Source organism: Chlorocebus sabaeus, chromosome 10, assembly GCF_047675955.1.
Source record: "Chlorocebus sabaeus isolate Y175 chromosome 10, mChlSab1.0.hap1, whole genome shotgun sequence".
NCBI lineage: Eukaryota > Metazoa > Chordata > Mammalia > Primates > Cercopithecidae > Chlorocebus > Chlorocebus sabaeus.
Window position 1 is genome coordinate 70,755,930 of NC_132913.1, and position 15,872 is coordinate 70,771,801.

The 15,872-nt window shown below is 42.5% G+C and overlaps 1 protein-coding gene across 2 annotated transcripts; it reads left to right on the plus strand.

Annotated features, from left to right (window-relative positions):
- Window positions 1-2,456: 2,456 nt before the first annotated feature.
- On the plus strand, window positions 2,457-8,071 carry LOC140712583 (uncharacterized). 2 transcript variants are annotated; one of them, XR_012094238.1, is made up of 2 exons: window positions 2,457-3,006; window positions 7,551-8,071. XR_012094238.1 is itself a non-coding variant. In XM_073019864.1 (2 exons), the coding sequence occupies exon 2, from the start codon at window positions 3,533-3,535 to the stop codon at window positions 4,406-4,408; it is 876 nt and encodes a 291-aa protein (XP_072875965.1). In that variant the 5' UTR covers window positions 2,457-3,006; window positions 3,518-3,532; the 3' UTR covers window positions 4,409-4,815. The 2 variants fall into 2 exon arrangements, 1 of the variants encoding a protein (XP_072875965.1); XM_073019864.1 differs by lacking the exon at window positions 7,551-8,071 and adding an exon at window positions 3,518-4,815.
- Window positions 8,072-15,872: the final 7,801 nt, after the last annotated feature.

The following is a 15,872-nucleotide window of genomic DNA, read 5'->3' on the forward strand; positions in this document are numbered from 1 at the left end:
TTTGTCTTGAAACCTATTTTGTCTAAGTGTAGCTACTTGTGCCCTTTTTTTTTGGCTTCCATTGGCATAGAATATCTTTTTCCATCCCTTTATTTTCAGTCTATATCTTTCTAGGGGAAGTGTGGTTCTTGTAGGCAACAGACCATTAGTTCTTGTTTTGTCTTTTCTTTTTTTTTTTAATTCATTAGCTACTGTATGTCTTTTTATTGGAGAGTTTAGTCCTTTTACATTCAATGTTTTTATTGATAAGTAAGGACTTACTCCTGGCATTTTGTTATTTGTTTTCTGGTTGTTTTGTTGTCTTCTCTCTCTTCTTTCCTTCCTTCCTGTCTTACTTTTAGTGAAGGTGATTTTCTCTCATAGTATGTTTTAATTTTTTTGTCAATCTGTTGTATTTTTTTAGATATGAAGTTACTATGAGGCTTGCAAATATTGTATTATAACCCATTATTTTAAACTGATGACAAGTTAACATTGATTGCATAAATGAATTAACAAGCAAAAAGGAAACTATGAAAAACTGTACACTTTAACTTTCTTGTCCCACCATTTAAGGTTTGTTGTCTCTAATTTTGTCGTGCTGTCTATATCCAGAAAAGTTGTTGTAATTATTATTTTTGATGAGTTCATCTTTTCCTCTTTCTATTTACGAGTTTACACATCACAATTACAGCATTAAAATATTCTGCGTTTTTCTGTATTCTTACTATTACCAGTGAGTTCTGTACCTTCAGATTATATTTATTATTGCTCATTAATGTCCTTTTCTTTCAGATTGAAGAACTACTTTTAATACTTCTTGCCAGACAGGTCTAGTATTGATGAAATCCCTCAGCTTTGTTTTTCTGGGAAAGTCTTTATTTCTCCTTCATGTTTGAAGGATATTTTTGCTGGAGATACAATTCTAGGGTAAGTTTTTTCTTCTTTCAGCACTTTAAATATGTCATGCCACTCTCTTCTGGTATGTAAGGTTTCCATGGAGAGGTCTGCTGCCAGATGTATTGGAGCCCCAATGTATGGTGTTTGTTTATTTTCTCTTGTTGGCTTTTAGGATCCTTTCTTCATCCTTGAACTTTGGGAGTTTGATTATTAAATGCCTTGAGGTAGTCTTCTTTGGGTTAAATCTGCTTGGTGTTCTATAATTAGAAGGTACTTTTTAAAAATTAATTAATTAATTAATTCATTCATTCATTCAATAGCTTTTGAAGTACAAGTTGTTTTTGGTTACATGGTTGAATTCTATAGTGGTGAATTCTGAGGTTTTATTGCACCCAGCACCCAAACAGTGTACACTGTACCCAATATGTAATCTTTTATCTCTCACTCCCTATTTACCTTCCCCTTGAGTCCCTAAAGTCCATTATATTACTCTGTATGTCTTTCCATCTTTGTAGCTTAGCTCCTACTTGTAAGTGAGATCATACAGTATTTCATTTCCCCTTCCTATTTCACTTAGAACAGTGGCCTCCAGCTGCATCCAAGTTGCTGCAAAAGACATTTTGTTCCTTTTAATTCCTTTGTTCCTTTTAATACTCCACGGTGTATATATACCACATTTTCTTTGTCCATTCTTTGATCAATGGGCACTTAGGTTGGTTCCATATCTTTGTAATTACAAATTGTGCTGCTATAAAAATGTGTGTGCATGTGTCTTTTTCATAGAATGACTTCTTTTCCTCTGGGTAGATATGCAGTAGTGGAATTGCTGGATTGAATGGTAGATCTACTTTTAGTTTTTAAGGAATCTCCATACTGTTTGGCATACAGGTTGTACTAATTAACATTCCTACCAGCAGTGTAAAAGTGTTCCCTTTTAATCACATCCACAGCAACATCTATTGCTTTTTTGACTTTTTAATTATGGCTATTCTTGCAGGAGTAAGGTGGTATCTTATTGTGGTTTAAATGTGTATTTCCCTGGTGATTATGGATGTTACATATTTTTTCATCTTTGTTGGCCAGTTGTATGTCTTCTTTTGAGAAATGTCTATTCATGCCCTTTGCCCATTTTTTTGATGGGGTTCTTTGTTTTTTCTTGCTGATGTGAGTTTCTTGTAGATTCTGGATAGTAGTCCTTTGTTAGAGATTCTGGATACTAGTCCTTTGTTAGATGCATAGTTTGCAAATGTTGAGAAGGCACTTCTTGATACTCTAAATATCAGGCAATCAGACAAGATTCTGGCTGGTAGACATTGGAAGGTTTTCAGGTTTTATGGTTGTGATTGTTAATATTGAGTGTCCACTTGATTGGATTAAAGGATGCAAAGTATTGTTTCTGTGTGTGTCTGTGAGGGTGTTGCCAAAGGAGATTAACATTTGAGTCAGTGAACTGGGAGAGACAGATCCACCCTCAGTCTAGGTGGCACCACTAATCAGAAGCCAGCATAGCTATGAAAAACCTTTAGAAACTTAGAGACCTATAGACTTTAAAAACTTAGAAACCTTTAGACTTTTAGACTTAGAAACTTAGAAGTTTAGAAAAGCCACACCAGGTGGCTATCTAAAAGCACCCACCCAACGACCAGGTGGCCATCTAAAGCACCCGCCTGATGTCCGTGTGGCTATCTAAAACACCCACCCATATTCCTGGAACTCAAACAGAAGAACAAGTCCGGGAAATACCCCGCGCGGGTTCAAACCAGGTTCAAACCAACCAATTAAAGTAAGACATCTCGCTCAGGCCATAACCTGCTCCAATCATCTTGCGCCTCAAGCTTTGTAAAATTTTGTGGTTTTTTGCCTTTATAAACTGTCTGTAACAAGCATTCGGGGTCCTGTGGCCAACTTCGGACATAGGACCCTAGCGCGCTAGCAATAAATCTCTCCACTGTGACTTCCGTGTCGAGTGGTCTCTCGTGACGACCCCTGCCCAGGAAGGAATCTAAAAACTAGGTTCCTACATTTGGTGCATTGGCCGGGAATGGGGGTCGCCCGAGGACCCTCGACCCCTCCGGTGGAGACACAATTGGCCCGGGCCACCGACTGCTGACGAACGGACTCTGTCAGGTACTTTCGTTTCACTCTGTGCTCTGTCTTGCCGGCTAGCTCTGAGGAGTACTCCGTCTGAATAATCAGGTGGGGAAGGGGGACAGACGTGTCCGGCACCTTCCCCCTTGCGCCCCAGGGGACGCCCTGGCGGTTGTCGGGAGGAAAGCTGACGACTCTGTTGGCCTCCTCAAATCGGTAGGCAGGTTGCCCCCTGCCGTCTGAATCTTTTGTAAACTTGTGGCGCCACTCTCGGGCCGCGAGGCTCCTCTGTGTTTGTTTGGTCACTGTGTTTATTGTTGTCATTTTGTCCTTGTGTGTGCGTGACTTTCTGGACGAAACTATAGGACAGACACTAACAACTCCTTTAGCCTTGACTTTGACCCACTTCCCTGACGTCCGGGCGCGAGCCCGCGATCTCTCCGTGGAAGTCCGTAAAGGACGATGGCAAACTTTCTGTTCGTCTGAATGGCCAACCCTCCAGGTTGGGTGGCCCCAGGACGGAACATTTGACCTCTCCATTATCTTACAGGTTAAAGCAAAAGTGATGAATCGTGGGCCACAAGGACACCAGGACCAAGTGGCCTACATAATCACCTGGGAAGATTTGGTCCGAAACCCCCCTTCCTGGGTAAAACCCTTCTTTCATTCCCCCTCCCCGTCCCAATCTACCCTCCTTGCCGTGGAAGCCCCAAAGAATCAGACTTCGGATCCCCCTAAGCCAGTCCTCCCTGATGGAACTCAGCAAGACCTCCTCCTTTTCGATCCTCCGCCTCCTCCTCCTCCTCACAACCCCCTCCTAAGGCCTCCACCTTACGCTTCACCCTCGTCCCTTACCCTATCCCCAATCCCTCCCACTACTCCCTCAGCCCCTACTCTTTCTCCAGCCCCTTCATCGGTCCCTTCCTCGACCTCGCCTCCCTCTCCAACGCCGCCCAAATTAACCCCTAGAATGCCGCCACCGTCCCGTCCTCCCCGCTCGCTCCGTGCATCAGGGGGCCGGAAGCCCGCCCCGCGGCCAGCCCAGCCGCGCTCGCAGCCGCGTTCCCGGGGTTTGCGTGCCTCCGGCGGTAACCCGCGGGACGCCGTGGCGGCGTCCGCTGTCGCGCGGAAAGGCGAGGTCGAAAAGGTTGCGCGGGGGGTGGGGAAAAGAGGTCGCGCGCCCCTCCTCCCCGCCGCCGTTCCGCGCCGCCACCAACACCTCGTCTCCGCTTGCGGCAGACTGAAGACCCGGATGGCACTCCCACCTGGCAGTCTTCCCTTCTCCCCTTCGCACGGTCAACCGCGCAATCCAGTACTGGCCCTTTTCTGCCTCCGACCTCTACAATTGAAAAACTCACAACCCCCCCTTTACCCAAGACCCTCAGGCCTTAACCTCATTGATAGAATCCATTCTCCTCACCCACCAGCCTACCTGGGATGATTGTCAACAGCTTTTGCAGGTCCTTCTGACCACCGAAAAAAGGCAACAAGTCCTCCTGGAGGCCCGGAAAAATGTGCCGGGGCCAAGAGGCCTTCCAACCCAGCTCCCCAACGAAATAGACGAGGGATTTCCCCTCACCCGCCCGGACTAGGATTATGAGACAGCACCAGGTAGGGAGAGTCTCTAAATCTATCGCCAGGCTCTGTTGGCGGGTCTCAAGGGGGCAAGGAAACGCCCCACCAATTTGGCCAAGGTAAGGACCATAATTCAAGGAAAGGACGAAAACCCGGCAGCCTTTATGGAAAGACTTCTGAAAGGGTTCCGAATGTATACCCCATTTGATCCAGAGGCTCTAGAACATAAGGCTACCGTGGCCATGTCGTTCATAGACAAAGCAGCACCAGATATTAAAGGAAAACTCCAAAGATTAAATGGAATCCAGACCTATGGATTACAGAAATTAGTCAGAGAGGCAGAAAAAGTATATAATAAAAGAGAAACTCCCGAGGAAAGAAAAGCCAGACTAGCGAAAAAACAGGAGGAACGAGAGAATAAAAAAAATAAAAGAGAAATAAGTATTTAACAAAAATCCTGGCAGCAGTAGTAACAGAGAAAGGGCCAGAAAAAAAGGGAAAAAAAAACGGAGGCGGCCTAAGGTAAAAAAGACCAGTGTGCCTACCAGGCATCTACTTCAGGAGCTGAATGCCTTACAACTTGCTCAGCCCCTTAATTAAAAGATGCATTCTTTTGTTTACCCCTGGCCCCTTAAAGCCAGGAACTCTTTGCCTTTGAGTAAAAAGACCCTGAGAAAGAAATCTCAGGCCAATTGACCTGGACCCGACTTCCCCAAGGGTTCAAGAACTCTCCCACTCTCTTCGATGAGGCTCTCCACTAGGACCTAACCGACTTCCGGACCCAGCATCCAGAAGTGACCTTGCTCCAGTATGTAGATGACCTCCTCCTGGCGGCCCCCACAAAGGAAGCCTGCATACAAGGTACTAGGCATCTACTCCAGGAACTGGGAGAAAAAAAATACCGGGCATCCGCCAAGAAGGCACAAATTTGTCAGACCAAGGTAACCTACCTGGGGTACATACTGAGTGAGGGGAAAAGGTGGCTCACCCCTGGGCACATAGAGACTGTGGCTCGCATTCCACTGCCCCGGAATCCCAGAGAGGTGCGTGAATTCCTGGGAACTGCTGGGTTCTGTCGCTTGTGGATACCCGGTTTCGCTGAACTGGCCGCCCCCCTTTATACCCTCACCAAGGGAAGCACCCCTTTTACCTGGCAGGAGAAACATCAATTGGCTTTTGAGACTCTAAAGAAAGCACTCCTCTCTGCCCCAGCCCTTAGGTTACCGGATACCTCAAAACCTTTCACCCTCTTCTTAGATGAGAGGCAAGGAATTGCAAAAGGAGTCTTAACCCAGAAATTAAGGCCCTGGAAGAGACCGGTAGCGTATCTGTCTAAAAAGCTAGATCCTGTAGCAGCCGGTTGGCCCCCGTGTCTCCGCATCATGGCAGCCACTGCCATGTTAGTCAAAGACACTGCTAAGTTAACCCTTAGGCAGCCATTGACTGTTATTACTCCACATGCTCTAGAGGCCATAGTGCGACAGCCCCCGGACCGGTGGATTACCAATGCACGCTTGACCCACTACCAGGCCCTCCTATTAGACACAAACCGCGTCCGGTTTGGCCCTCCGGTCACCCTGAACCCTGCAACGCTGCTGCCACCACCAGAAGACCAACTGAGCCCTCATGACTGTCGGCAGGTGTTGGCAGAAACCCACGGAACGCGGGAAAACCTCAAGGAGACAGAACTCCCAGACGCGGACCACACATGGTATACAGACGGCAGCAGCTATCTTGACTCAGGTACCCGGAGGGCGGGAGCGGCAGTGGTAGATAACCACACCACCATTTGGGCACAGTCACTGCCCCCTGGCACATCTGCACAAAAGGCTGAGCTAATAGCACTAACAAAGGCCCTAGAGCTGTCCAAGGAGAAAAAGACTAATATTTATACAGATAGCCGATATGCTTTTGCAACGGCTCATACCCATGGAAGTATTTATAAAAAAAGAGGTCTCCTAACATCAGAGAGGAAAGAAATCAAGAACAAAGCTGAAATAATTGCCTTATTAAAAGCCCTCTTCCTCCCACGAGAAGTAGCCATAATCCACTGTCCCGGACATCAGAAAGGACAGGATCCAGTTGCAGTGGGAAACAGACAGGCAGACCACGTGGCCAAGCAGGCAGCCATGGCAAAAGTACTAACCTTAGCCTCAGAACCCAACAAAACCGACCAGGATAAACACACCTACACCCCAGAAGACCAGGAAGAGGCAAGAGCCATAGGAGCTATAGAAAACAAGGACACCAAAAACTGGGAAAAAAAAGGGAAGACAGTCCTCCCACAAAAAGAAGCCGTGGCTATGATCCAGCAGATGCACGCCCGGACACACTTAGGTAGCCGGAAGTTAAAAATGTTAATTAAAAAAACTGACTTTCTAATTCCTAAGACAAGTACTCTGATAGAACAGGTGACTTCTGCCTGCAAGGTCTGTCAGCAGGTGAACGCTGGGACTACTCGAGTGCCAGCAGGAATACGAACCCGTGGCAGCCGCCCGGGGGCTTATTGGGAGGTAGACTTCACTGAAGTAAAACCTCACTATGCTGGGTATAAGTACTTACTACTGTTTGTAAATACCTTTTCAGAATGGGTAAAAGCCTACCCCACCCGGCAAGAAACAGCACACATAGTAGCCAAGAAAATTCTGGAAAAAATCTTTCCTAGATTTGGACTTCCCAAGGTAATTAGGTCAGACTACGGGCCGGCCTTCATTTCCCAGGTAAGTCAGGGGCTAGCCAGGATACTGGGGATTAATTGGAAATTGCATTGTGCTTATAGACCCCAGAGCTTAGGACAGGTAAAAAAAATAAATAAAACAATAAAAGAGACCCTTACTAAATTGACCTTAGAGACTGGCTTAAAAGATTAGAGACGCCTCCTATCTCTAGCTCTTTTAAGAGCCCGGAATACGCCTAACCGCTTTGGGCTCACTCCATATGAAATCCTCTACGGAGGACCTCCCCCTTTGTCGACCCTACTTGACTCCTTTTCTCCCTCCAACTCTAAGACTGACCTGCAGGCCCGGCTAAAAGGACTACAAGCAGTACAGGCCCAAATCTGGGCCACCTTGGCAGAACTGTACCGGCCAGGACATTCGCAGACCAGCCACCCCTTCCAGGTGGGGGACTCCGTCTACGTTAGACAACACCGTTCTCAAGGACTGGAGCCTCGGTGGAAAGGACCCTACATTGTTCTCCTGACCACACCCACAGCCATAAAGGTTGACGGAATCGCCACTTGGATCCACGCATCCCACGCCAAGGCTGCTCCAGAGACGCCCGGACCACCTGAGACATGGAGACTCCGTCGCTCCGAGGACCCCCTCAAGATAAGACTCTCTCGTACCTAACCCTTTGCTTACTACTAGCCCTCCTTCCTCGCGTCGCTGACACCAAAAACCCCCACCAACCTTTTAACCTAACCTGGAGAGTAACTAATTTTAATACCCATGAAGTCCTATATGAGACTTCACAAATTGCCCCTGTGGGAACTTGGTTTCCTAACCTTTATCTCAACCTAAATAAAGTAGCAGGGGTAAATAACATGAAAGGAAAAGTATAGAGAAAACAGGCTAAAAAGGTGTCCATAAGCCGGAACGGGTTCTATGCCTGCCCCGGATTCCGGACAGGAAAAATAAAACAAACTTGCGGGGATATAACTTCCCTGTATTGTGCTAGCTGGACTTGTGTAACTACTAATGATAAAAAATAGAAATGGGCCACAACACCATGGTACATATCCATGTCCTTTGTTAAGCCCTGCACCAGAACCCGGTATTCGGCTGGTTGTAATCTGGTCTACATCAAATTCAAAAAAGCAGCGAAATCTGATGGCCGCTAGATGTCAGGGTTAATATGGGGCCTATATTTACACCAAAAGCCACTGTTTGGGATCCCCATCCAAATTAGACTAGCAGTTAGCCCTGCCTCAGCTCCTGTCTCAATAGGGCTCTTACTTTGCCTTGAACCAGACCAGGCCAGAATCCACCTCCTCTTGTTGGCTGTGCCTAGCGACAGCCCCCCCTTATTATGAGGGCATTGCCTCCACTAATAATTTCACCAACTCCACTAATCCTACTGGATGTGCATGGGATCAGCATAAAAAGCTGACCCTGGCTGAAGTTTCTGGGTCAGGAATCTGTATAAAAAAGGTGCCCACTAGCCATCAGCATCTCTGTGACAAGACTCTGACAGTGCCTAGCTCCAATCACTATTTGGTCCCTTCTGGGACAGACTGGTGGGCTTGCAACACTGGACTCACTCCCTGTGTATCCACAGCAGCGTTTAACCGCAGCACAGACTACTGCGTGTTAGTACAGGTTGTTCCCCGAGTATACTATCACTCTGGAGACTCCTTTGACCTCCAGTATGAACAGAAAGCTTATAGTAGACCCAAAAGGGAACCTGTCTCACTCACCCTCGCTGTAATGCTAGGAGTGGGGGTAGCAGCTGGGGTTAGGACCGAAACAGCAGCTTTAGTACGTGGTAGCTACCATCTACAACAACTTAGGGCAGCCATAGATAAGAACCTTAGAGCCATAAAACACTCTATTTCAAAACTTAAAGAATCTCTAACCTCTCTGTCTGAAGTTGTATTGCAAAACCGAAGAGGACTAAAAATTGTCTTCTTAAAGGAAGGCGGGCTCTGTGCAGCCCTCAAAAAACAATGTTACTTTTACGCAGACCATTCAGGAGTGGTTAAAGATTCTATGACAAAACTAAGAAAAAAATTAGACAAACGAAAAAAAAAAAAAAAAAAAGTCTCAACAAAATTGGTTTAAAAGCTGGTACAGCCAGTCCCCTTAGTTCAACACCTTAGTCTACACTATCTTAGGCCCCCTTATCCTACTCATGCTCATCCTGACTTTCGGGGCCGTGTATACTTAACCGCTTACTCGCCTTTATTAAAGATAAGTTAAACATTGTGCAGGCTATGGTCCTAACCCAACAGTACCAAGCCCTCAGGACAGAAGAGGAGGCTCAAGATTGAGCCTCTTGGTCACAAAAAGAGGAGGGAATGAAAAACCTTTAGAAACTTAGAGACCTATAGACTTTAAAAACTTAGAAACCTTTAGACTTTTAGACTTAGAAACTTAGAAGTTTAGAAAAGCCACACCAGGTGGCTATCTAAAAGCACCCACCCAACGACCAGGTGGCCATCTAAAGCACCCGCCTGATGTCCGTGTGGCTATCTAAAACACCCACCCATATTCCTGGAACTCAAACAGAAGAACAAGTCCGGGAAATACCCCGCGCGGGTTCAAACCAGGTTCAAACCAACCAATTAAAGTAAAACATCTCGCTCAGGCCATAACCTGCTCCAATCATCTTGCGCCTCAAGCTTTGTAAAATTTTGTGGTTTTTTGCCTTTATAAACTGTCTGTAACAAGCATTCGGGGTCCTGTGGCCAACTTCGGACATAGGACCCTAGCGCGCTAGCAATAAATCTCTCCACTGTGACTTCCGTGTCGAGTGGTCTCTCGTGACGACCCCTGCCCAGGAAGAAATCTAAAAACTAGGTTCCTACAGCTAGAATAAAGCAGGGAGAAAAATGTGGAAGGACTTGTCTTGCTGAGTCTTCTGACCTTCATCTTTCTCCTGTGCTGGATGGTTCCTGCTCTCAAACATTAGACTCCAAGTTCTTCAGCTTTTGGACTCTTGCACTTGCACCAGTGGTTTGCCAGGGGCTCTTGGGCCGTTGGCCACAGACTGAAGGCTGCACTGTTGGTTTCCCTACTTTTGAGATTTGGGACTTGGACTGGCTTCCCTGCTCCTCAGCTTGTAGATGGCATATTGTGGGACTTCACCTGGTGATTGTGTGAGTCAATACTCCTTAATAAACTTCCCTTTATATATATATATCTATCCTATTAGTTCTCTCCCTTTAGAGAACCCTGACTAATACAATGGGCATATGTTCTAAAGTCCTAGCTGGGAAGATAATAATAATGACAATGGTGTCTAACACATGAGCTTTAGTAAAAACCAGACATTGTTCTGAATGCTATAGGTACCTTAACATGTTTAATTTAACAACCTTTTGTGATAGATACTATTTTGTATCACCTTTTATAGGCAAGGAGACTTGAGCACCAAAAAGTAAACTGATTTTCCCAAGTGACAGTTGAAATAACAGAGCCTGGGTTTGTGTTTCATTACTTACTTATTGGGTAGGTGATGGAGTATTAGGCAGATCATGGTAATTATTTATTGAATGCTAAGTATTTTGCACACATGTCATGTAATTTTTACAACTCAGTGAGGTAAACATTATTGCCAAAGATAAAAAAAAATGTGTTTTTTAGGAGCAGAAATTGTTAGGAGCACTTTTAATAATACATATTTTTTACAAGTCATTGCAGTGGAGAGAAGCTCAAAGTGTATTACTTTTCAAACAGCAGAAATGACACTAACTTTTATGCTTTTAGAGAAAAGAAGATAGAGGGAGAGGAAAAGTAGAAAGAAAAACACATAAAAAGGGTACATTCATATATATTTTAAGTGATTTGCAGCAGGTACAGTTTAAATCTATCAATATTTCCAACACCAGTCACGTCTTATGACTCCATATTTTACCAAGGTCAAAAATCCACACCACACAGTTGTATGTATGTATAAGTGTACATACACACATACACAAACACAGCACACACACAAACCCTATCACCTATGCGAGTGTTTTTTTAATGTATATAATATACACACACACATACTTTAATATATTTTTGTATGTATTTTTAAAATATATAGAGTAATATAAAGATAGCTCGGTAAAAATCTGAGAGTGCTCTTATCTTCTTGGGCCTTGGATACTAAGAAACTTCAATGCTGATGAGGAAGAAAAGAGGGGAATATTAAAACTAGTTCAATGATCATAATTCAGTTTAACAATGAACTTGGTAATCCAAAATGGTATTGTTAATGTCTAGGCTAGAGACAGTATACTACAGGGCCTCTGGCTAAATAAAAAGTTCATGTGGCTTCCTCAGAATGTACTTTTATTAAAGCTGACTTATTTCCAAAAAGTAGAATCATATTTCTGATTTGATATTTTCCATCTCAAAGAGCAGGCTTTTATTATTTTGGTTTGCCATTCTGCTTTAATTTCTCCTGAAATTTCTCCTGAAATTTAATTTAATTTAATTTATTAATTAAATTTATTTAAGAAATTTATTTAATTTCTCCTGAAATTTTCAGGTGCCTCTCCCCTCTAGGCCAGACTCTAATTCTTTTAATTGCAAAGAGAAGTAAATATCAGGATGCCAACAAACAAAAACTAGTCAAAAAGTTTCATGTGACCTTTTGTTCCCTATTTTAAATGCAATGCTCAAAGCCTGCTTTCAGCTCTCTGCCAGAAAGTGAAAGATTTCAAGAGTCTGAGGATCCTGTGTAGAGCTTGCGTTAAATGCAGATGTTTGCAATGGAAAATTAGAGGGCAATATAAACATTTATTCTGGACTATTGCGGAGAATTTCTGGAGCATCCTTCTCCAGCAACTTTTTACAACCTTTCCAGGGTCCAGAGAAGGCAGAGGGTGTGGTTGATGAAGAAATCTTCTGGAGACCCTCTAGGTCTTAATCCTATTTGCCCATTGTTTTCAAATAAGGACAAAATGCAATGCCTTAAATAAAAACAGCAAGGTTTAGTTTAGATAGATTGAGGCAACTGGGATGCTTAGTCTATTTTCCATGCCTTGTAACAGAATACCTGAAACTGGGTCATATAAGGAGGCATAATTTATTTTTTTACTGTTCTGGAGGCTGGGAAGGCTAAAGTTGAGGGGATGAATCTGGCGAGGGCCTTCTTGCTGGTGGTCTCAAAGCTGCGCAGAGCATCTCATGGTGAGGGGGCTGATGGTGCTTGCTGAGGTCTTTCTTCCTCTTATAAAGTCACCAGTCCACTCCCATGATAACCCATTATTCTCATAATTCATGAATGAATTAATCCATTCATGGGGGCAGAGCCCTCATGACCCAATCGCTTCTTAAAGGCCCCATCTCTCAATACTACTGCATTGGGGATTTAAATTTCAACATGAGTTTTGAAGGGGACAAACATTTAAAACATTGCATGTATCATAGGATTAAAGTATGCCTAAAATAGAGTATGGGATTTAAAGAATGTTATTTATCCTCTCTGAGAGAAGCAGAGGAATGTTACACAAAAGAATACAGTGTTTTTTGTCAATGCATTTTTAAAATAGCCATCATGTTTACTAATATTTTCTTTTCCCTTAAGCAGTAAAGAAAAATTATTATATGGTTTGACAATAGCAGGTTCAGTTCCACATGGGTACATGTTCCCCCCAAACTCCCTGTTATATGGTACTAATTGTTCTTGTTTTACTTATGAGAAAACTGAGGCTTAGAGAGGTTGAATTAATGTGCTCAAGATTGTATACCTAGTTAACAGTAGGATCCCTCGGATTTATTCGTTTCCAAGGCCATGTGGTTTTTTATACATCATCTTCCAGGATAAATTGCTCAGCTCTTTCAAACTCAGAGTCTTTACCAGTAAAATGATGACAACTACCTCATTGGGTAGTGGTAAGGATTACAAATAATATATGTAAACTTTCCAGTGCAGTGACTGCCAGTGGTTGCATTCAAGAAGTGATAGCTTTTTCTGTTATTAAGCAGGTGATAGGTAAGCATCCCAACAAGTAGGCAGGCAGATGCAGTGTTAAAAAAAGTCTAGTAGCAGGCACTGAATGGAGGTCTAGATAGGTACCCAGTAGATTTCAGGAAAGTCTGATGATAATAGTAAGAGCATTTAGCTCATTCTAGACTGAGAGTCAACAAGGCAATGGCCTAGTTTTATAGAAAATGAAGGTAAGAACCTAGAAAGGCAATGAGTAAACTCACTCAATCCAGAATGAATTTGACCACTAGCACTTTTTGGGAACAATGGAACATACCCCTAAAGTGTGTAATTGCTAAATAATTGAAATATTTAAATTTAAAATAATATATTTGCTAAAAAAAGAGAGTCCAATCATTTTTTAAAGCCCAAGCATGAGAATAATAGAGGTCACTATTTATTTAAATCATGGTCTGCATTTGGAATTGAGATCATTTTAAATTCGTTATTTCACGTGTAACCATGAGTAAAATTTTCTTTAGTCTTTTTTATGCAGTGTAATACAGGTTTGACATTTTTAAAAAGTGATGATGTGTGACAGCAGCAAGAGTACTTTTGAATGTGACTATATGACCTGTCAAAGAATTTGCATCAGGTCTTTCTGAAGTGCTGTCATTCTCATTCACAATACAGGCCCTCAAGCCCCTCACTGTCCCACAATAAAGGCTGTCACCCAGTCAGCACCAATTTCATTCTCGTGTGATACTGCTGATGTGTGTCATGCTCTTGTTAAATTCACTGTAGGTCAACTAACTAAATATTTCTTCTCAATGAGTCAATCATAAAACATAAGGCCCACAAATACCTAGAGAAGTATAGTAACTGGCATGTTTATGATAGTTGCATTAGGAACCTGATGAATTGGGGTAGAATCTGAATTTAACTCGAATATCAGTAAGAATGAAATTGTAAAAATTCTAATACATTTATTTTGTATATTTGTATATTTTTTCAAAGGAATTTGGTTAATTCGTTTTAATTACTGGCTCTCTTTTGATTCAAATGAGTTGATTTTAGGGTCTTACGGAAAGTATTCAAATTGTTGTTCTTTGATTCACTCATCAAACCTTCCTTTAGCCAAGTGCTGCACAAAACCCTGAAAATACCATGACAACTAAGATGTGGCTTCCATCTCCTTTGGCATTACAGACTCTTAGAAGAACAAATATCATTGGATTAACAAAAATTAGCATAATTTTGTTCTTGGTCCTATAAAAAAACTTTCCTAGCCTTGCTTGAAAGGTGTAATGTATTAGATGTGGGGTGCTTTGGAAGAGGCGTGTAAGAGCAGGAAAGTAATATTCTCATTTTTGATTTCTGGTCTATATCATGTTGGTGTCCTTCACTTGTATCTGAGTTTCCCTATATTTCTTAATGACAAAGATGGAGGCTCACTCTATGTGTGTTAGACTGAGGGTTGTTGTCTTTGGATTTTTGTTTTTTTTCTTTCAGGAGAAATTGTTGCTGCTCAGTCTCTGCATTCTCCACTTCAGTGAGGAGTGTCCCTTTATAGGTTCCTAACTGTACGATCTGAAGCAATCCTTCTAAAATTATCTCTTGCCTCCCTGGAACTATAGAATAATCTAGAAAAGACATAATCTGTGATCAAGTCTCCTTGACACTTGTGTACGTTTCTACTCTATTGCTCTTTGAATTGTTATTTAAGTATATTTTGCTTTATGTATTACAGAATTAGTATCTGTTTTTTCAGGGAAGAATCCAAAGCAAATAGAGAAGAGAAAAAACAGAGAATACATATTTGCAATGCTATCTTAATACCTAGATAGAACCACTTGACATTTTGTAGTCAGTTCCTCTGATCATCCTTAAGATACTCATATACACCTTTTCTTTAAACAAAATTGGGAATTGGGTAGAACAACATTTTAGAAGTAGAAATGCATGGGCAAAGAACATGAATATTTTAAAACAGTACCAAATTCCTCTCCTAAGTCAGTGTAGCAATTTGTACTCCCACAAATTGTGTAAAAATGGCTGCACTTTTGAATTTGCCAGGATGGGATATGATATTTTATTTTTTTAAAATGTCAATTTGATAGGTGAGTTCTTTCCATTTTTATAGATTTTTGGTACAATCCTGGGCCCTGATTGCTCATTGATTCTTTTTTAGCTATGGATCTTGGGATCCATCAAATGTCTTGGTTAGCTCAACATATTTTTCTATCTATGATGCTTATCCTCTTGCTTGCAACTCCATCCTTTATGCAAAATTGCTCTGGCTCCTTGAAATTGGTTTGTTTTTGCTATTGTTGGTAGTTATTTGTCTTATGGTTCTGTCTTATGCATGTATTAGATTTTTCTGTCACTTGTTCTTTTATTCAGAAAGTGGCCTGCTTATAAGAAGGTCACCAGAGAACATAGATAGAGGCTTCTACTCGATTCTTTCACTACTCTATTAACACGCCAGTATTTAAAGCTCACCAACTTGCACACATCATTCTAGGAAAGTACAGTGTCTTCCCCCACACTCATTCAGTTGATTGTTCAAGGCCCTCTGAATAGGAAAAATACAATGTAAGTATTTTGGTCAGGAAAACAGAAACCACTCTAAGTATTTCAGTCAGGATGGACCTTAATTTAGAGACTTACAAGCTTGCACAACTGTTTGAAAGAATGGAGGAGCAAAGTTCAACAGCCATATAAAATATACTGGAATGACATTTTCTATA